The sequence below is a fragment of the Cygnus olor genome, chromosome 14 (assembly GCF_009769625.2).
Source record: "Cygnus olor isolate bCygOlo1 chromosome 14, bCygOlo1.pri.v2, whole genome shotgun sequence".
Lineage (NCBI taxonomy): Eukaryota > Metazoa > Chordata > Aves > Anseriformes > Anatidae > Cygnus > Cygnus olor.
In genome coordinates, this window is record NC_049182.1 from 5862865 (window position 1) to 5884459 (window position 21595).

The 21595-nt window shown below is 56.7% G+C and overlaps 2 protein-coding genes across 2 annotated transcripts; one reads left to right on the forward strand and one right to left on the reverse strand.

Moving 5' to 3' along the window:
• Positions 1-2062: 2062 nt before the first annotated feature.
• LOC121078127 (zinc-binding protein A33-like) lies at positions 2063-3702 on the reverse strand. The gene is given in 5 exon segments (XM_040573942.1): positions 2063-2533; positions 2535-2635; positions 2746-2854; positions 3020-3054; positions 3444-3702. Coding segments are annotated over 5 exon segments (918 nt in total). The 3' UTR covers positions 2063-2119.
• Positions 3703-14501: 10799 nt separating this feature from the next.
• Positions 14502-21392, forward strand: LOC121078008 (neuropeptide Y receptor type 2-like). The gene is made up of 2 exons (XM_040573701.1): positions 14502-14876; positions 19466-21392. Exon 2 carries the CDS (start codon positions 19501-19503, stop codon positions 20662-20664), a length of 1164 nt encoding a protein of 387 aa, XP_040429635.1. The 5' UTR covers positions 14502-14876; positions 19466-19500; the 3' UTR covers positions 20665-21392.
• The last annotated feature ends 203 nt before the right edge of the window (positions 21393-21595 follow it).

The following is a 21595-nucleotide window of genomic DNA, read 5'->3' on the forward strand; positions in this document are numbered from 1 at the left end:
CAGATGAAACGCACAGCCCAAGGGCTGCCTGGAGAACTTGAGTGTAAGAAGAGTCTGACCTGGGGCTGGGGGCTTCCTCTGCCACCCCAAAAACCATTGGATTTTGGTACCTGGCTCCTCCACCCATTGCAGTCCGAACGTGGCACCATGCCACGCTGGGAGCAGCCCGTCCATGCTGCCATCTAACGGCAGGACGCGGGGGAGGGCTCACCCCCGCCGCAACGGGGAATTTTCCATCACAAACACAGGGTGACTGTGGGACCGATGGGACCTTTCCATTGTTGCCGCCCTGGGAAACAAAAGGATCTTATTTTAACATCTTGCCCCCCTCCCAGCACAGGGGGACGGGGCACCCAAGGGAGCAACGGCTTCCCCGAAGCGCAGGATAAAGGACACGGACACGTCACACGGACATGTCACAGCCCGAGACACGGCTGTGCGAAAGCCAAACCGGGGTGGCTCTGAGCACACCCAGGGACAGAATGAGAAGGTGACCTGCGAGGAGAACACAGCAGGTTCCTGGGGCAGTGCGTGCTGGAGCTGAGGTGGGTGCTTCTCCCCTGCAGCACCCGGCTTGCCTGGGGCCATTCCCATCACGAGCCCCTCCTGCCCAAACCCAGGGCCGGGCCCCACGGTCACTGCCCTCACACTGAGCCTGGGGTTTCTGCTTCATTTATTAGCGAAATGCGTTTTTGAGATAGCACTGAGGGGCAGGCAGTATTTACGCGCCAGGCTAAGGCTGCGCGTAGAGCAGCTCCGAGCAGAGGTCTCCCTGCACGTACGAGCACAGCGCCCGTGCTCCCTGCTGGGAGAGGCTGTCCAGCCCCCGGCCTCCCTGCCAGAGCCTCTCCCCTCCTGGCAGGGCCAGGCAAGGACTTTACACCCCAAAACGGGGCTCTGGCTGGGAGCCAGAGAGCACGCTGTGGTCACTGGAGGAGGAGGAGGAAGGATGTGCTTCCTCGGAAGCCCACCCAGCCCAGGCGTTGGAGAGAAGCAGGTTTTGCTGCTCGCCAGCTCTGCCGTTGGCACCGGGAAGGTGTAGGAGGTGGCAGCGATGGCACACGTCGCGGCGAGCTGCTCGCAGCCCGTGCCGCCGCAGCTACGCACGGAAGGATGAGAAGGGGTGAGCAGCAGAGCCGGCTGCTTCCTCCTCCTCTTCCTCCTCCTCCTCCTCCCCGCCGGCTGCGCTCGTCTCCTGCCAGCACCGCTGTCACCGCGCCTGAGGGCCAGCTGCCACTTCGCCTGTGGTTTTGTGCAGACCAGGGACGTGCTGGGTTTCAGCAGCACATCTGCCTGAGCACCTGGGGACTCATCCTGCGTGGGCCGTGCCCTGTTCTCTCCAGCTGAGCACTAAGTGCCCTCCTGCCCCGGGATGGGCATTAGGCAACCCCAAAACCTGGTACATTCCCCCTCCGGGAGCCCGAGGCTGCCATCGCCCAGGGGCAGTGCTTCCAGCACGGGTCTCAGGTGAAGCTGTTCACCGGGCTGCAGAATGCTGGTCCTGCCGCCAGCACTGCTCACACCTGGCTTACGGAGCTGCACAAAGCCGAAAGCCTCAGCAAGGTGGCTGGGGAGTGCTCCAAGGGAGTGGCACCCACTGCTCCTAAGGCCAAGCCCCTTATTGGGATCAGAAAAGCACCCAAACCCCCCAGCTGCTTGAATGCAGAAGAACCCACCCTGCCTCCAGCGCTAGCCCCAGCCCAAACACTGCCGCACCCTCGCCCCCACCCTAAGCACCCCCCGGAGCTTTGTGCCCCCCGTTCCGCAGGCTGGAGCAGAGCTGCCCTGTGCCCCGGGAGGACCAGAGCAGAGCAGGACCCCGCAGACCCCCGGTCACCAGCAGGCACAACGGGAGCCTTTCTGATGATCGTTAATGATCACCAAAGCGCTGTGCGCCGAGCTCCCCCTGCCGCCAGCCCGCAGCCCGTCCCCAGCGCGCGGTGCCGGCGGGCACAGAGCAGCCGGGGGCACCCCGCAACATCTCCCCCCCGGCTCTGCAACCACCTCCCTCGGCCTTTGCTGCTTTTACACACGAGAATAGAAGCAGGGAAGGGCTGGCAGCCCAAATCCCTCGTTGAGGGGAATTTTCTGGGGCACATCACCCCATTCCCCCCGGTGCTCACAAGGCGCACAGGCTCACGCTGTCCATCCCATCGCTGCAGCAGGGGCTGAGGAAGGGGCAGTACCTCTCTGCTGAGATCTGCTGGAAGGTGAAGAGCTGGGATACGTCCCTGGCATCAAAGAAGGCCGCGGTGCCCTCCTGGCAGTCCAGGAAGACCCCCACTTTCAGGAGAGCCAGGCGCACCCAGGGGGTGACAGTGGCCCCGTACTCCGTCCTGTTCCTCAGGCTCCGCGTCCAGAAACCATTCTGGCACAGCTTCACCTTCACCACCCGGTCCACAGTTTCGGCAGCCACCCCCAGGTCCCACCTGGGCTTGCCTCCCACCCGCACCTCCCTGTAGTGCTGGCCACCGTCAGAAGTGCATGAGCCCAAGGCATTGATGCGCTGCTGGAAGTGCTGGGGGCTCCTGGGGGACAGGCTGGGCTTGTCTCCACTCTGTCACTGCCTTCAGGCCTCTGGAGAAAACCAGCCTGGGGTGGGCTGTCTCAGGGTCAAAGGCGAGTGGGGCCGGAGCTGTGGAGGTGTCAAGCACATTGTTTACAGGTTGTGAATTCCGTCTGCAGAGCATCCCCAGCCCCTCTGCTGCATCCCGCTGCTGCAGCGCACCCATCCCTTGCACCCACCAGGGCAGACGGGCTGCAGCACCTGCCCCCAGAAGATGTAGTGCACGGAGCCACTGTGGCTGTCCCGGTAGCGCTGCAGGTCAAAGGCTGGCACGGTCTCAACATTCATGTTCCCCAGGGAGCACGTGCTGGGGACCAGCCCCCACCTGGCACAGCACCAGCTGTTTGCTGAGCAGTTTGCGATGCTTTTAAAACTCGAGATAAGATCCCTCTCCCACATGGTCCCAGCCAGGGACAGAGATAAGCTCCTGAAAAGGGAATCAGCTTCTTTCATGCCAGGCATGTACCTGATATCCAGGCTCTCCACCTGCAGGGAGGAGCAGAGAGAATTAGCAGTCACTGTCTGTAATTCATGCAGCTGCACAAATAAACTCCTTGTCCTGCCTCCTGCTGTCACAGAGTGGAACCAAGTCCCCAGGACCCAGCCACCCTGGGGGAAACTGGCCGGGCACTGAGGCCAAGGTGATTTCTTGGAGGTGAGAGAAGGAGGAAAGCTCCCAAGACTCATTACACCTAAGTCACCGCATCCCTTGTGGCTAAAGCCTCCAGACTCAAAGGGATCAGGCAGATAATCCAGAGGGATGGCAGCAAGAGCAACTTCCAGGTATAGCCTGATGCTCATTGAGGACTCTCTCCATCCCAGACTTAGGTCCTAAAACACTCTGCCTCATGCCAGGGTCAGCCAAGCATGCTCCCCTCCAACAATGATGCCTCTTCCATTTTGCTGAGGGTCTGCTCTACACGCTCCATGTCCCTGCACAGCGCTGACATCCCTTCCTCCAGCTGTACCAGTGACTGCTCTTCCTCTTCACCCAGCTCTGCCAGCTCAGCTCTCTCCTCTTCCTCCAGGATCTGATGAAGGCGAGTGAACTCTGCCTGGATCTTGAAGTTCAGCTCCCCAGATGCTTTCTGAGCAGAGGGAAAAGGCAGAAGATGAGCCTGGCAGCTAGCACACATGAATGTGTGATAACAGCTGCGCCTGTTACTCTGCTCACAAAGTCCTGGAAATCAGAGTTTCAGACATACCACGATTTTTTGGAAGAACTGGACAACATCTGAGTCTGCACAGCCATGGGGAAAACCGGACTCTACCAACAGCTTGGTCAAAAAAACAAAAAAAATCTTTGCACTCAGATGTGCTGGGGGCTCACAGCCTGCTCCTACACCACCAATAACTTGGTTATGTGCAGAACTGGAGCTCTTACTTTTCCAGAGTTGTTTTTTTTTTTTTTTTCCAGTCTTTAAGAGCAATCTGAGCCCTCCTTACTTCCTTGAGGAGTGCTTGCTGAAATGTACATCCCTTTCTACCGTCAGGAAAACAATCTCACCCAGAGCACACCTCCAGCTTACCAGCCACGGCACACCAGCCTCTTTTTGCTTTAGCAGATGCTTGTGCTGACGCACCAGATCAGACAACCATCTACCCTCAGTTTTATCTCACCTACAAACCACTTGTGCTTTCCTTAAACTCTCCCTTTCTTGGCTTTCAACACTTCTGTGTCACTCAAGAAGGAAGCTCAGTTTGTGGCTGTTCTCACTTCAGAGATCAGTGATAAGTAGGCAGCCTGATACTACGAGCCCAGGGAGAAACACTCGGGCTCATCACATCCCCTCCGAGCTTCGTGATGAATCCAAATACAGTCCTTGTGGCAAGGCCACCGCTTTCTCCCAGCTCCCTCTGCCTTGCCGCCTGCCCTTCAGACACACGAGAGGTTTTTGCGGCTGTCAAGAACTAACTATGCTCCCAAAGAAGCAGCCTGCAGGGTGAAAGCGGGCTGCTCAGCCTGCAGCTCTGCTCCAGCACCGTGCCCAGCACCGTGCTGCATTACCAGTGCTCAGTGCCTCCTCTCAAAGCCTGCTCCGAATATTCAGTGACAGCAGGTTCTTGCATACACGGCTCGGCACGGCATGATGCAGCATTGCATATCATTGCATGGTATTGCATGGCACGGCATGGCATGGCACGGACACACCACGGCCCTGCACCGCCCTGCCCCAGTGGCGTGCCACTGCACTGCTTGTGCTGCTTGCACTGCTTGCGCTGCTCCCAGTGTGCAGCAGCGAGAGCATGGAAACGGGCACAGGGCAGGCTGTCCTGCCTCAGCTCCCTTCCCCTTCCCTGTGTTCCCTTTGCCAGGGTGTGGTGGTTTTACTCAGGTGGGTGGCCGAGCCTCACCTCAGCCCCTCTCTCACTCCCCCCCCCTCAAAGGGGAAGGGGGAGAAAATACGGCAAAAAGGGCTCAGGGGTTGGGATAAGGACGGGGAGATCGCTCAACAATTGTCATCACGAGCAAAACAGACTCAGAGTAGGGAGATTAATAAAATTCATTACCTCTTACTAACAAGCTAGAGAAGTGAGAAACAGAGGAAAGAAACCAAAAACGCCTTCCCCCCATCCACCCTCTTCCACCTCCTCCCCCCTGAGCACCGCAGGAGAACGGGGAATGGGGGCTGCGGTCAGTCCCTGACGCTTCGTCTCTGCCGCTCCCTCACGGTCACTCTCTGCCCCTGCTCCACGTGGGGTCCCTCCCATGGGATGCCGTCCTTCCCGAACTGAGCCTGGGGGGGCTTCCCCACCCCTATGGCCCCCCGGTACCGAACCCTTGCCACTACGCAGGGGGTTGTAGCTTTGTAGCTGCTGCCAGGCCCTGGGGTGTTGTGGCATGCAGCAAACACTGGCGGACACATGAGAAAAATCACAAGAGCTGGTGATACTGGGCCTAAAGGCAAACAAGCCCCAAAACGCTGTGCCCAAATATGCTGCCGGCCCCAACCTGGTTATTCTTGGGGCTCAGAACCTGCTGCGGCTGGCTGAGCCAGGCTGCCTGGCTGCACCCTCCTGTTCCTGGCCCCGAGGTGGCAGTGGGACAGGGATGCTCAGCGCCCTGTGCTCCCCAGGCTCATAGGGATAGGAAGCGCTTCTGGGCAGGGATAGTTTCCCACAGGCTGAGTGTCTCTGTCACGACTGTACAGCTTCTCCTGGTCCCCATGGGAATGTCAATGGGATGATGACACTGGGGATGACACAGGGATCCAGGGATGACCGAGCAACCTCTGCTTAGCTGTGGCAATGCAGCCAAAACCTTGCTTGCCACACTCAAGGAGTTTCGTGCTTCCAGCAGGCTGGATCTCACCATGTGAACGGGCTGGGGCGTGCCGGGAGTGGTGACCACAGGCACAGCAGGCACAAGCTGGCGTGCTGCAGCACGAGAGGGGCTGGCGGTGTGTGTCCTCCTCCTGCCACGCAGTCCCTGAGAAATAGCCAGCTTTGAGCTGGTGGATTTTGGATGGAGGCTGAATCATCTGCTTGGCTGCATCCTTTTGAGAGGGAAATGGCTTCGTCATCCGTGTCCAGCCTCTGAACTCCTGCCTTTGTCACCGTTTCTCGGGGAGCTTTGGAGATTATGCCCAGGCGCACACACGCAGCCCAGCAGACCGGACGCCCAGCCCTGCACATGTAGCCCAGGGCGAGCCGGGGTGCTGCTCCCTGACCTGCTACAGCTTGCAGTGACACACTCCATTATTTATACGTCTCCGCACAGTGGTAAAAGCATCAATAATTGCCTTTGGGCTGGGATCTAGAACGTGCTGTGCTAGGTTCCCCCAGCAGCTCCGGGAGATGTCCCCATGCCTGCGGTGCTGGCAGTGTGCAGTCCTGCCCATGGGGCTGATCCAGAGCCCAGGGAGAGGACAGCCCCCAGCCCACGTCTCCACACCCCAAAGGCAGCTGCAGGCCCCCCTGCACCCAGATAACTTAAGCTTTACCCTTATCCAGCAGAATTTGGGATAGCTCAGCTGATGTGCAGCAGGAGTAGGTCTGAGCTGCAGATGCAGGCTTTGGAGCCAAAGGAGGAGCGGCGCCTTATTCCTTAATCCATCAAGCCCAGAAGAAGGCTGTGATACAGGTGGGGATGTCCTCTTCATGGCCGTTTAGCTTCCTGGGCCATCAGCTCCGAGATCTGAAGCTAACAGCAAGCGGCAGTCGTTTCCCAGTGAGCACGGCTCCCATCTGCCAATTGAAAACACACGCCCGAGCGTCCCCCGGTCTCGAATTCTTGTTTAAGTGCTCCTGGCATCTCCCTCCTGTCAGCACTCACTTCAGTTGGCAGCGAGACGTTTTTATTTCTTTTTTTAGCGCGCTCCTCTCAGGGGGCTCCGTGCTCTGGGCTGGCACCTGAGAGCGCTGTTTGGAGAGCCCGGTAATGCACTGGGGAGATGAAGGATGTCATGAACTGGGACGGGGCTGGCAGAAAGCTCCTGGGCTGAGTCCAAAACCCTTCGCAGTCTCCTCTCTGTGCAATGAACCTGCTTTTGTGACGCTCAGCCCCACAGGGACCAGTGTCAGCAGCACTGCTTGGCCTCAGGGATGGAAGGAGGTGAAGGGCTGAGATGGATTTGGATTTTACGTTTGGCTTTCCCCGTTTGTCCCAAAGCAAAGTGCAGATAAACCCTGAGCGCTTGCACTCCTCTGCATCCCCTGCAGCCTCCGGCCCCTTCCCTGGGGGTCCTCCAGCCCCCAGCCTCGGGTGAGGTGGTGGCCGTGGTGGGGCTGTAGGGAACGGGGAGCAGCAGCGCCTGGTAGCTCCCAGCTCAGCCGCCTGCTTGAAAGCCCGGAGGTGGGAGTTTGTTTTAAATACAGCCAAGAAGGCGATCAGTCCTTCTCCTAGTGCCTGGCAGTCCTCAGTGATCCTTATTTCCACTTTTCAGACACTGAGCTGCATTAAGCCCAGTCTCCTCTGTGTGCTCCCCTGGGGATTAGCTCTTTGCGGCAAGGATGGGGACGCTTTGCCCAACCTGGAGCCAGTGCTTCCCGACTGATGGAGCTGCTGGCCTGGGAGAAATCACCAACCTATGACATCCCCAGGTGGCTGCTGCCAGCCCTGTCCTGTGCTCTGGGGCCAGGAGGGAGGAAGACATGGGAGCAGAAAGGAAAAAGTGAAGAAGAAGAAATGAGGTGAACCGAGGTAATGGCCGCATCACCATTAACAGATCTTATGCGTCCCTCCATGACCTTGGCTGTGGGGACACGATTTAAAGGGCTTGGTTAGAGAAGCAAGCAGGAAATGAAGCAATGCTCCGTGATAAGATATCTTCGGATAAATAGCTGGAGGAGACCAAGGGGGAGGCCATTATTTGCCAATATTTTCTCTTCCCAGGCCCAAATGACACCAAGCCCAGAGCCTCGTGCTCTGGAGACTTTTGACTGGTTCCAAGCACCGCTGAACTGGCCGCCGTGGTCCAGGTGAGCTCCAGATGGAGATGGTGAGAGGTGTTGAACAGGTTCAAACCATCCCTACCATGCCATGAAAACAACGTTGGTGTCATTTTCTCCTTCCTGTGACCAGGAGCTCATGGAGGAGGGTTGGGGTCAGCATGGACCAGTCCATCCCATACTTCGTAGAGGGACTTTGCACCATGGGACCGGGGCTCCTTTGAGCCTTTGAGCTCTGGGGAGGGCTGAACACAGCCCGCTGGTGATGGCACGTAGGAAACAAGTCTGGAGCAGCCACAGGAGGATGAACGCTGCTTAATGGTGTGTTTTTTTTTTTTTTTTTTTTTCCAGGAATGCGCAAATAGCTCAGTTCCTAGGGGCTGCTGAACTTCATAGCCTGGCCTCTCTCCCCAGGACTCCTCGTGTAAACCATCCCGAGCTGGCCTGCCAGGCGTCCCAACAGGCCGAGACGTGAGATTCCCCACGCCGCCCCTCCGGCAGCCAGGAATCCTCTCCTGCATTCCACCCGCGTCCTCCAGCTCCCTGCGCCCAGGCGCCAAAACCAGGAGGTTTCTGCAAATATTAACATTTCTGGCTGCCGCTTGTTTGCCTGTTTGTTCTGAGCTGTGCACGAAGCCCCTCTGATGTTCCACACACAGCACAGGTCTTAGCCAAAACAGATTCGTCTGCTCAGCTTTCTCCGGATGGGCCATGCCTGAGCTCCCCTGCCAGCCCCGTACCCAGTCCCCGGGTGAAGGATGCTCTGTGGTGCTCCCCTGCTGCACCCAGATACCTGCTTCACGGTGAGGTTTCTGAGCATTCACAGACACCTCGAGCTGCCTCTGTAGGGCCCGAAGCATTTGGACATTTGGTTTTGGGTTTTCAGACCTCGGGGATGTGGGAAAGGTCGTCGTGAGCTCAGCCTGCAAAATTGGCTGGACAGGCTTGGCTGCTCAAGGTGCTCGAGTCTTTTGTGGGTTATCATCCATATTCCACGGTCAGCACACAGCAGCTGAGAAATCCAGCCCTGCGGTCACATCGCATCCCCGGATTGCTTTTCCCCGGCTGGTTCCAGGCTGTTTGCTCTATTCATTGCCTGCATTAAAGATGGCCACAGAGCCCAGTTTGCTACAGCACCCCCAGGTGTCACATAAGAAAAATCTTCAAATCATTCAGTGGAGATGGAGAGAACTCATTTACCGTCATGCGGTCTTCAAAATCCAAGGGATTTTTCTGTAGAAGACCCTGCAAGAAGACCAAGATCTCTCAGCGCAGCCTTTCATACAAAGCATGAGTTTCTGTGTATAAACGATCCCTCATGGCATTTTCCTTGGGCTTTGCTATCCCAGAAATGTGCAGCTGTGCTCCAAAACTCTCATTTTGGAGAAACGTGGGCACATCAGCACCTGCAGCTCAGCGGCCTCAGCCCTGAGGCACCTTCCTGTGAGCCCAGGCAGGATTTAAAAGCATCCCGTGGCATTTTGCTCCACCTCTCCCCTTCCATTTTCTTACCTCTGCCCAGTGAAAGCCGAACCAGCACTTCACAAACCCAAGGAATTCAGAGCGAGGCAGCCATCCCTGCTATCTGTCTCTGTCCCCAGCAGCCCTGCGGGCTGAAGCTCTTCGGGAGCTGCATCTTCTCCAGGGGAAGGCGCTGGGGCACAGCCTCACACAGGACGGCTGCCACCCCAGGGAATAACCCACCCCAAACACGGCGCCAGGGCCCCACCACCCTTCCCCTCTCTGCTGCTACCAGGGCTGGCTCTGCAAATGACCACACACCACTTGGGTCCTCAGACCAGGGCGTCCCTGGAGGCTGCGTGTCCTCTGCCCACAGGAATGTCGCCCTGCAGGAGCATGGTTTTCCCCCTGGGAAGCTGCGTGCCACGCGCTGCAGCGACGGGAAGTGCTGTGCAAAGCTCCATTTCCCCTGGCACCTTAAATACCTCTAATGCCTGGGGAGAAGTACGCCTCCTCTCTCTCCAGCATGAAGTGGCTTTCTGAGTGGATTTGCAAGCTCCAGACTCACCTCCCTCTCGTGTCTGGTCTGAGCTCTTCAGCGGAGGCAGAGAGGAAACACTGCTCGTCGAATAATGAATTGCAGGCACGCGCTCCCCTGAGCGGCTGCTTGGAAAGCGTCCCGCGCTCCTCGTGCCAAATGTGCTGGCCAAGGAAGCTCAGCGGTATTAGCGTGTCCCAGCTAATTAGGGTTGTGAGCTGTCCTTTTCATCGCCTGGAAGAGCTGAAAGAAGGACGAACCCGGAGCTCTGCCTTTATAAGGCTTTGTGCTCTCCAGCACCGTCCCCGCGCAGCATGTGCGTGCTCCGCTCGTGCACTGGGGACACCGCTGTTGCTTTGGGGAGGGGTTTGGTGTCAGACAGTGGCTCACAAGTCACGTTTCTGGGGGACACGGAGCCAAGAGGCCTTGTGGACAACCCCTCGGTGCTGCACCAGGCATGGACCTGTCCCTTGTGCAGCAGCATGCCAAGTGAACAGCTCTGGGTCACAGCGATGTGGTCCCCAAAGGAGCGGGAGGGATGCGCACCAGGTAGAGAAGCATCACCAGGTAGAGATCCTGCTCCTGCCAAGCTGGTGCTGTTTGACAGCACCAAACCCATGGAAAACATGCCATACACCGATTTTTTGCCTTCACACCTGCATCGCCTTCAGCCTTGACACTGAGGGAGAGCTCATGCCGGGGCTGCCATCAGCGCACCCGGCTCTGCCCGCTCCTGCTGTCACAGCCACGATGGCAATCGTGCTTTGCCAGCTCAGGAGTGCCAGGCTGCTGCAGATTTGTGACTTCATCGTGGCGCTACGAAGTGGGAGCATCCAGCCTGGGAGGGCAAGGCCCTGACTGCAGCACACATGGCTCTCATCACTGCCAAAGTGACGTGGGCGACTCGGAAGGAAATCCCACAGGGCAGCAGGAGCATCTCGCAGCTGTCCTGCTGCACCTCCGAGCACCCAGCCCCCTGGAGCATGTAATCCCCTATTATCACCTCTTGTACTTGCGGGGAGCTGAGAGACGGCCCGATTTGCCCAAAGTCAGGCAGGGAGCCTGTGACAGACCAGCAAACACACTCCCACCCAAAAACTCAGCTAGACTCCTGGTTTATCTGGACAACTGCTGGTGTACCATGTATCATATTTTTGCAATCCCGGCTCCGAAGAGCTTATCTGACTGCAATTATCCTCTTCTGCAGAAGCTGTTTTCTAGCTGGCTCAGTACACAAACAACAAGCAACATCCCTCTAATAAATTAGCCAAGCTTTGAGTGCAGTGACTTGCAGAAACAGCAGCTGAAGGAAGGCGCCCGTGGTGTGCGGAGGCACTGGGGTCTGCGTGGACATGGGGACCACCAGGTGGGAAGGGCTGGACGGGGCAGACCCTCCCAAGCATTAGGCAGCCCCATCAAACGAGCCCTGTCCCTATCTGCTGCCAGGAGCTGAAGCATGGTCTCTTCGGTGGGACACGAGCCCTGTTAATCACTTTCTATTTGGGCTGTTCTTGCCCATCTCCCTGCCCTTGTCCTGGAGACCCCTCAATGCCCCTGTCCCCTCTTGCCCTGGAGCAGGCAGGGCTGTGACAGTCCCGGGCCAGCCCAGTGCTCCCGCTGCCTCTCTGGTGCCTGTCATCCCAGTATCAGATCATTCAGGTATTTCAGCACAACCTTGTTCCTGGTGCTGCCTCTGCTCCTGCACTAATTCCAAAAATGTTCACATGGGGACAAAAAGTGGTTATGAAATGAGAACCTGTTTTTAAATTCAGAGAAGGTGCAGACAGCTTTCTATCCTCCCTCCCACCTCTGAGCTGCTTTGTGGCTGATTTAGCTCCCCAAAGCATCACAGGCTCCCAAATCCACTGCATCCGTGAACTCCAGGGCTCAAATTGAAAAGTGGATTTCGTGTTACCACAACATGCTGATGCTTCTGAGGCTCTTCTGCAAAACACAGGCTTGACACCACAGGAAGGAGCAGGGGAAATATTTTGGTTACAAGCAGGTGGAATTAAACAGATGTTTGAAAAATGAAAAGCTGCTTCTTTAAGTATGTCAGTGTTGCTGCTCCAGATGAAGCAGGATGAACTGGAGCATCTGGAAGCCTTGGTAACAGATTTCTTAGTGATTTCTCCCTGAGAGTGATCAGATAATGTGCCTTTCATGACAGAAGTGGAGCTACAGAGTACAGCTCGCTGCTGCAAGGTGTGCAGACTGAGGGCCTGCCTGCTCTCAGAGGCACGGCAGATCATGGGCCGATGAAAAGCCAGCCCTCTCCTCTGCCCCATTTCTCAGCTTTTTGACATCATTTTTTCTCCCTGGAGCACAAAATTCATTGTCGAGTTCTCAAAAGAGCGGCCGAGCGGACTCACTTTTGCCTAATCAAAGCCCAACCCCTGGGAAAGGCTTTGGGGCTGCAGAGATTGTTTGAACAATTCTCACTCGAAAGGACACGAGGCTCCTGGGGCACTTGTGCCAGCATCTGATTGTACCCAGTTTATGTCTGCAAATCCCCAGGGTACGAGGCTGAGCGGTGCACACAGTGGTCCTGGCACCTCTGCTTGTGGTGGCAGAGCCTTCCGCAGCCCGGGGCAGTACAAGGGAGCATCATCTTATTTGCCCATCCTCTTGCTTCAGGGCACAGTTGCTGTTAGAGGCTGGGAAGCCCCGGGGCTGTGCTGCGAGCGCTTGCCGCTGGCAGTAATTATGTTGTAGCTGGGTGAGATTAGGCAGGCTGGCAAGCAGCCCACGTCTGCGGTGCTGTGGGAAGAGCCTGGCTCCCGGGGAGCTCGGAGGGGTCCGAGCCTCAGCTCGGTAGCTGCAGGTTGGGTGAAACCCCAGGTTTGCTGAAAGCTCGACCTTCCCTTCCTGCACAACTCTGTGTTGCAGGAGAATGGCTCGCAGGGGGACGTTTCGTGGTTGTGTGCATTGCCAGGGGTCACTGGCAGCTCCTTCTGCCCGTGTTCTGTCTGTTCTGCCAAGCACACAGGGTTCTCATGCTGACAAAGTTATCTGCATCCTGGTTAAAGAGGTGATGCTGGGGAGCAGCAGTTTTGGTGCTAAATCCTCCGCTGGACCTCTGAGACCGTGGGAGAGGACAGGGCTGGGGACTTGCGCTAATCCATGATTTAAGACTTTGTCTTTGCTGTCATCCAGCAAACGCCACATGCCAAAAATGACTGGAATTCACCCCCTGGTCCTGATGGAGGTTCACAGCTCCAGGCTATGCAGTTTGTCTCCTGTCAGTCATTGCTTTTCCCCAGGCACCTTAGAGCAGCCCGGGGAAGGGAAGAGCAGGGAGCTGTAGCAAAGGGCTCAGGGGAACGGACAAGAAAAATCTTGTGCCACAAGAGGAAGGAGGAAAAAAGTCTCCCACTCACATGTAGAAATCAGCCATGCGCTGCTGAGGACCCTGGAGAGGAGAAAATCCATCCACCAGGAGTGGGGGGATTGCGTGCACCACGCTAGCTGTGCTGCGCCTCTCCCTGGGGACTGCAGGGCCACAGCCACGGCCTCGGAGCAGCTCGGGCATCCAAGCAGATTGGCCGTCCTCTCCCCTCCACCCTCAGCCTTCCAGAGCAGCTCAATCAAAAGCTGCAAGGAAAAGGAAGGGGGAGAAGGCACAGTGCTCCCAGTATAGTACTCCCAGGGACCCTCGTCTGAATTTAGGGTCCAAGCGCCACTTTCAGAGGGACTTGTTTCAGGAGTGCTCTCAACCTCCTTTTTCCGCTGAGCCATCAGAGCTTTTTCTTGCTGTATCACGACTTTCGTGGCAGAGGAAGTTGTTTAGAATCCCTCCTGGTTTGCGTTCTCATAAAGAAAAGGAAAACAAAGCTCACTGTGGGGGTGAACTGCAAAACTCTGATGAACTTCCAGCTGTGGTTACTGGAAGCGAGGAGAGGTGTCCTCCCCCCTAGCCTCTGGGAACAGCTCCTAGCCTGTCCAGGTGGGGAGCTTTGTTTCTCCTGCTTCCCCGTGCTGGCTGCAGGATGCTTTCCTGGGCTCCTGCGAGCTTGGCTTTCGCAGATTTGGCCACACTGCTGCTGCTTTTGCCTCTCTTTGCTCCAGGTGTGTGGGCAGTGCTGAGCACCCTAAAATAGAAGCTCACTCCATTTCCTAGCTCCACACTGAGTCTGGCTCTGGAACAGCCCCAGCTGTTGCCAAAGTGGCTAAAACTTCTCGCTGTGACTTATTCGCATCAGAAAAGCACCCCAAGGCTTGCCCCAAGAAGCAGCCTGCTCCTGTGGGTGCCATATGAGCATGGAGCAGGGGTGACTGCGGGGAGGCTGGTGGTGGCTCTGCTCAGCTGTGGGACCTGCAGTCCCCCTGCTGCATGGGGGCACGCAGCCCAGACAGGACCATGGGACACATCGGCAGGGTCTCAGCCCGAGCAGACGGGAGAGCTGCAGTATGGGGTGGATGAATGCTCACCCCGGCCAGCGGCACCACCAGGAGCCTGCAGACCTCCAGCTCCCACCACGTCTCCCTGGAGAGGGAGCTGGATGTGGTGGAAAAGCTCCTCTCTCCTCGATGCAAGAAGCCCCTCAGTGGCTGAGCACTGTATAAACAGCAGCAGCAGGCTCCCTCCCCCTTTCCATTTCTGTTTGTTAAACACACGCTCCCTGCCTTTCTCTCATTCAGGAGCTAACGGAGCATCCAGCTTGGTGAGACGGGGGCTGTCACTCACCCCACAGGAGGCTGCTCGGGGCAGGGTGCCGATGCTTCCCCCGGCGATGGAGCACCCTCCAGCAGCCCGGATCCTCTCCTGACTTCCTTGCCTTTCCGAGGACAGTCGCAGAAAAGTGCTTTTCGCCCCCCTTGCCACAGGTTGACTCCCAGAGAGGACGAAGAGGGGCATCCCAGCCAGCAATGAGACCCTAAGTCGAGGGAGGAACGAGGAGGACGCTCCGGCCTTTGCAGGTGGGTCTGGGAGGGCTGAGATGGGGCCAGGTCTTTGCCATGCTGCGTGGTTCAAGTGACAGCATCCCTGGGAGACTGGATCCAGGGACTGACAACCCTGAGGGCTGGGATAGAGAGAAAGTGAACCAGAAACACCCACAGGAGAGTTTCTGAGCAGAAGCAGGGAGCGTGGGAAGGGGGATGCTGAGCAGCAGGCTGCTCCGGGGGGGTGCCAAAACCAGGCAGGTACGGCTACAGAGCGCTGCAGGTGTGGGGCTGAGGTGCACGGCTTGGAAACCCTCCTCCCCCTGCACTCTGCCTCCTCGTGGCTCCCTGCAAACCTCCGGCAGCTCCTCGGTGCTGCTGCTGGGGCTGCACATGCTGCCGGCCCTCGGCTCGCTGCCAGGGGTCCCGGCCCTCAGAGACAGGGGGTTGCAGGGGGAAATCGGTGCTGGCTTGCTTTCAGCACTCCTTGCATGCTGATTATTGATCTGAGCTCCTCACGGTCCTGCTGGAGCCTGCGTTTCACCAGCAAACTGAGTTTCTGGCCCGTCCCAAAGCAGGATATGGGGTTTGCTCCCTGGTTGCTCTGTTAGTGGGGTTGTTGTCTCCCTCCTGTGTCCTGTCTCATCCACCCCAGGCTTCCCGGATTTCCGGAGGCACCAGGCTCCCCATGTTAACAGGGTTCCTCCTGCCAGACTGTCTCTGCCCTTCTGCAGCCCTGATAAGCCACGGGGCTCCGTTGAGGTGTCACCCAGCACCGCTCTGCTCCCATGGCACATCCCACAGCACAGAGGTCCCCGCGCTGTCCCCCCCCTGCTTTCTGTGGGGGAGACAAGTGTGCATCCCTGCCAAATGCCTCTCCTCTCGTCACCTCCTTTTCTGTCCATCCTGAGCTGAGTGTCTAAAGCATCCTCCTTGCCTTGTCCCCTTCAGAGTCTTTCATTGCTCCAGCCCCAGCAGGGGCACACAAACATTTGGCAAGGAATTACACAGAAGCCCTGGTGCATCTCCTCGTCCCCAGGGCCAGTCCTACCCCAGGGTCTGCTGGCAGCAGGGGTGGCAGTGCCTGTCTAATGCCATAAGGTTTCTGTACCAATGGGCCCACTCTGGAGAGAAAATTTATGACACCGCAGCAGATGAGGCGCAGGTGAGAGGGTCTTCCTTCTGCCAGAACCTCAGTGGGGCAACTTCCCCTTCTCAGGAGATGGAAGGGCACAGGACGATTTCTATCCCCTCTTTGGCTTCAGGATATCATTCCAGAGTTGCCACTTGCCCTGAAACCAGCACGCCACACAGAGGAGGTGAAACCCCCTCCCCTCCATCACTCACACTTTTCACACAGCTCCTGCAATCATTGTTCAGCCACGCCAGTTATCCCCAGGGACTCCGAGCCCTCTCTGGCGGCGAGCGCAGGAGGACGGAGTTAGCAAACCTGGGCTCCGTGCCCAGCCCTGCTGTGGGCTCTCTGTGAGGCCTCGGGCAGGCTGGTTGGCCTCTCCACATCTCAGTTTATTGTGGTTTCCTCCCTCGTGTGTGTGCTGTGGGCACAGGGCTGGACACGGCTGCCTCTCGAGCGCTGTAGTGGCAGGAGGTGACTTCCCCAGGGGGTGACCAGGTTCTGGTAACGAGGGATGGTCTCAGGCCTCCTTGCCATGGGCACTGACTGCTGCTGGATGCTGGATGAGATGAGCCCATGCTCCAGAGTGGGCTGCTGGAGATGAGGGGGCTTCATGGAGCTGAGCTGCTTTGGAGAAAGGGCACAGCACGGAGCAGAGCAGTGAGCCAGGCCGTGAAAACATCCATCAGCCTGAGGCCTCGTGTTCCAGCGCTGCTGGAGAAGGAGATTGTAACTGTCACCAGCCAGGTTTGGAGCAGAGAGCAGAGGCTGCCTGACTCCTTCCACTCCCTCCTTTCCTATCAGTGATAACCATGGCAGGATCATGATTCCTGGCTGTGCTCTGAGCCACCTCTGTCCTTACCTCCACGCCGTGCCCCCACGCTGCATGCCTGCTGCCTTCGGTGACCCCAGTCCCATGGCTTGGAAGAGAAAGAGGAATTTAAATCAGCGAGCTCTGGTTTAGGTGGTATTTCTGCCTCCTCCTGGTCTTGCTCTGCTGCTCTGCTCTCCCACAAGCAGTTGGCTCTCAGCTCCAAAGATTTTCCATCCAGGCTGGCAGGCCCGCTGAGCATGGGAGCGTGTGCCTGGCAGCAGCCTACACGTCCATTACCGGCTGGAACAGACCTCGGTCCGCTCCGGCAGCATCCCTGTGACCGCCAGGCAGCCCCCGGAGGAGGAACACTTATTATTACCATTTCGCCTCTTAATTAAAATGCCTTAATTGATTTTTAATAGTTCCCCTTTGGAAAAAAAGAAAAAGGAAAAAACAGAAAAAAAAACACAACAAAGCAAACCAAATCAAATAATAACTCCATTAAGGCCATTTTGTTAGGAAGCGAAACAGCTCCATTAATCATGATGTTCCTGGCTCCTCACAGATGGTGGGTAGCTGCCAGTCTCCAGTGGAAGGAAATAGCCCGAGATGTGGACGCAGGAGCTGGCAGCCTGCTGGTGGCGAGGTGGGGACGGAGGGAAGGGAGCACCCAAAACATGGGTACCAGGGATAAATGGGACGGGCAAGACACAGAGAAGAGGATAACAAGTGACTGATAAAGTGAGGTTGGGCAATCTGGGAGGTGTAGAAATCCAGCCTGAGAGTGAGCAGGGAAAGTGCAGCCACTGAATGTGTGCCCAGCACTTGTTCTGCTTCCTTCACCAGCCCTTTGGCCCTCTTGCTCCTTCTGCAGCTCAAAGCCTCCTTCCTACCCTGCAGGCAGTTTTACAGGCTCTGTTACCACGGTGTCTGAGCTGACAGCTTCACTCCCAGGAACTGCTGGCACAAAGTGGCCAGCTGGTGCCAGAGATAGGCAAATCTGGCAAGCCGGGGGACACTGCGAGGGCAGGAGAAGGGCGGCGTGCGGGCAGGGCCAGGCTACTGCAGGCAGCTTCCCGGAGCAGCTCCCGGGGGATCGCAGCCCCCTGCGGAGGAACGAGGAGAGAACACTCAGCCATTTATTGTTCTTTGCGATGTAATTGCCGCCTCCTTTACCATCTTGCCACCATTATTTTTTGCTACTTGCTTAAAGAACTAGCTTAAATGCGATGTGCTCTGCACTGAGTGTGGTAAAGCATCCTCCCTTCCCACGGACAGGCTGTCCTCAAATATTTGGTTTGCAGGGCACAGACCTGCAGGAAGCCCACCAGCACCTAGTCAGCAGTGCTCCCACCTCCCCTGGGACAAACCCAGAGCAGTTCACTCCCCAGGGATGCTGAGAAGGTGACCAGGCCCCTAGTTCCCAGCTTCGTTTAAGCCCTGTGCCTCCCTCCCTTCCTCAGGGGCAGGGCATTGCCCCCTTCCCTCTCCAGGCCACAGAAAGCACGATGCCGTGCGGGCAGCCCCGTTTGGGCATGGTGCAACTTCTGACCTTGACTTGGTGCGAACGAGGGGAAGGTGCAGGGGGCCATGCCCACTCCTCCCCACACACCCTGGCAGCAATTCTGAGACGTGGAGGCTGGAAGGAGCTGGTGGCAGAGCTGGCTTCTGTCCCGCCGTGCTTGGACTGAGCGAAAGCCCTGCCACGACAACGCTGCGCTGCTACGGCAGCACCAAGTGCCAGCCACGGGCTCCAGGCTGAGTCACTCCAAAGCCGTGTTGGTGCAGGCATTTTTTCACAGCATGGTGAGAGGCTCTCTGGCTTTGGCTCTAGGGCACATTTGTGCCTGGACACTCAGCAGCAGCTCTGCGGGAGGCTTGTTCACAGCTCCAGCTGCTTGTCCCTGCATGGCTCTGAGGCTCCTGCACTTCCCCGTAAAATCTCACCACCCACTGCCTGCGTTGGCTTGGGTGGCAGGAGCAGTGTGGGATGCTCGTGTGGAGATGGGGCAACAGGTATTTTCAGCTGGAGAGGTGAGAAATAAGAAACTGAACCCAACTGGGCGCACAGTCTGCAGAGAGAGCATTTTGGAGAGGAGGAGGAGAGCACCCTGAATTTGGGAGTGTCTGGTTTTCTTCCCTTCTTCTTAAAGAATTAGGACTCAGGGCATTTTTATAGGGAAGTAAATCTCATCAAAGATGACTGGCACCATCATTGATTTCTTCTGTCAGCCCCAGGAGGCCCCAGATTTTTGATGTGTTTGAATCAGCTCTCTGTTTTGCAGAGCCCAGCCTGAGGGAGCAGGAGACATGTGGAGGGGCTCCACGAGCAGGAGATCTTTAGAGGACCCACCAGTCTGGCTCTGGTTCATTTGGGCTTTTTTCCCCTGTTCAGTCCAAATAAGCAGAATCCCAGAAACTCGTGGCAAGTAGCATGAGCCCTGACTTTTCCTTGGGGAATTGGCATCCATCGGCTAGTAGGCTCTAACAGAAGGTGTCAGAGAGGTGAAAGGCCATTCGATGTGAGGAAGGATATGGGGTTAGCATCAGGCAGGAGGATGTCACTGCTGCTGTGACATGCCAAAATGCTGTATGGGACATGCCCTTCGAGTCTCAGCTCATGTGTGATGCTCTGCTGTCTCTCCTGCTCTCACGTTTGCTGTGTCTGTGTTCCAGCCCCCCTTCTCCCGACTGAAGGGCCCAGGCCAGGCATGGGACTGCTGGAGGGAGCCAACAGCACCCTCACCATGGAGAAGACAGCATTAGAGGACAAGCTGCCGCAGGGCTGGCACGCCAAGGACTTTGTCACTTCTAGCCAGGATCTCTCCGGGTCCCGCAGCGTTATGATGGACAGCACCAAGATCCTGGGGGTCCAGGTGGTTCTGATTGCTGCCTACTCCCTCATCATCCTGCTGGGTTTCATTGGCAACTCCTTGGTCATCTACATCATAGTGAAGTACAAGACCATGAGGACTGTCACCAACTTCTTCATAGCAAACCTGGCCCTGGCAGACCTGATGGTGGACACCCTCTGTCTGCCGTTCACCCTGGTGTACACGCTGCTGGACGAGTGGAAGTTTGGAGCTGTTCTTTGCCACCTGGTCCCTTACGCTCAAGCTCTGAGTGTCCACGTGTCCACTCTCACTCTCACTGTGATTGCCCTGGACAGGTATCGGTGTATCGTTTTCCACCTGGACAGCAGGATCTCCAAGAGGCTCAGCTTCACCATCATAGCCATCACGTGGCTGGCAGCAGCGGTCCTAGCAGGTCCTCTGGCCATCTTCAGGGAGTACCGGTATGAGGAAATCCCGTCCATCAACCTCAAAATGGCAGTCTGCTCAGAAAAATGGCCTTCTGGCAACAACAGAGACGCCACCATCTACAGCCTGTCCATGCTCCTCCTGCAGTATGTTTTCCCTCTGGCAGTTATTTGCTATGCCTACACCAGGATCTGGTTCAAGCTGAAAAACCATGTCAGCCCCACTTCTAGGAATGAAAACCAGTGCCGGAGGAAGAAGACGACCAAAATGCTAGTGATGGTAGTCGTGGTATTTGCAGTCTGCTGGCTCCCCTTCCACATATTCCAGCTTGCCATTGATCTTGATCTGGTTCTTATCTTCCATGAATACAAACTCCTGTACACTGTCTTCCACGTGGGGGCCATGTGCTCTACGTTTGTCAACCCCCTGCTGTACGGATGGATGAACAAGAACTACCGGAACGGCTTCCTCACCTTTTTCCGCTGCCAGGACAAGCCAGAAAGCCTCCACACCGAGGGCTCGGTAAGAGGCAGGTCATACATCTTCAGGGCCAACACCCTAAATGGGAGCATCAAACAGTCTGCTGGCAACGGGCCACTGCCCACAGAGGTTTAGGGATGGGATGTGCACCCCTGGGACTGAGGCTGGCTGAGCCCAGAGACGTTCTTGGTGAATGCCTTTTTTTGGGGGAACATTGTGCTGCCAAAACTTTATAGCTACTGCGGCCACGTGGAAATACCCCCCCTGTATCTCTCAGTACAATAAATCTGGTGTATTTCTGTCTGACCAAACAAATGACTTTTTCCTTTCTCTGTGTTTAAGTGATGCATGCAGAAGCATGAAAAATCACAGAGGGAGCTTCCATTTAGCCAGCAAAATACACCCTTTTAGCCACTTCCATTTGCCAAAGTGGGCTGTTCAACCTTTTACCCCCTGACACGACACATTATGATGGGGAACCATTATCGTGCATGCTTGTTTGTCTGTATGTCTCCCAGCCTCAAGCTGTATTGATCCATCGTTAGCTAATGCCTCTGAGGGGAGGGAGACCTGCTCTCCCCAGGATGCATGGGCTGCTTGGGGCCATCGCTGCCAGGGCCGTGGCAGGGGAGCAGGCGGGTGCAGGATGAAGCTGGGCCATCTAGGATCTATGCACAGCACCTGCATGAATCCTCCCTGCAGCCCAGGGGAGGAGCTCTTGTCCCCAGCAAGCCCTGGAGGTGGCAGTGATGCTACTTACCGCAGCTTCTTTTGCAAGTGCCGAAGCAAGGGTTTGGGGACACCTCTGGGTGACAGCTCATGACACACGAGCTGATTTTCATTAGCCAGTGCCCAAGCGCAGAGCAGGCAGAGGGGCAGATAGGAAAGGAAAAAAAAAAACACATCGGTGACAGTGTCTTCCAAAGTGCTCAGAGGGCTTTAAAGCTTTTCTCTTTCTGGGGTTGGAGGTGCTATGGGTCTTACATGGGTGCTTCTGTTCAGAAGAGAGAAGTAACCGCTTGCATGGTTGTTGCAGAGGTGGTGTCCTCTTGCAGAAGATGGTTTG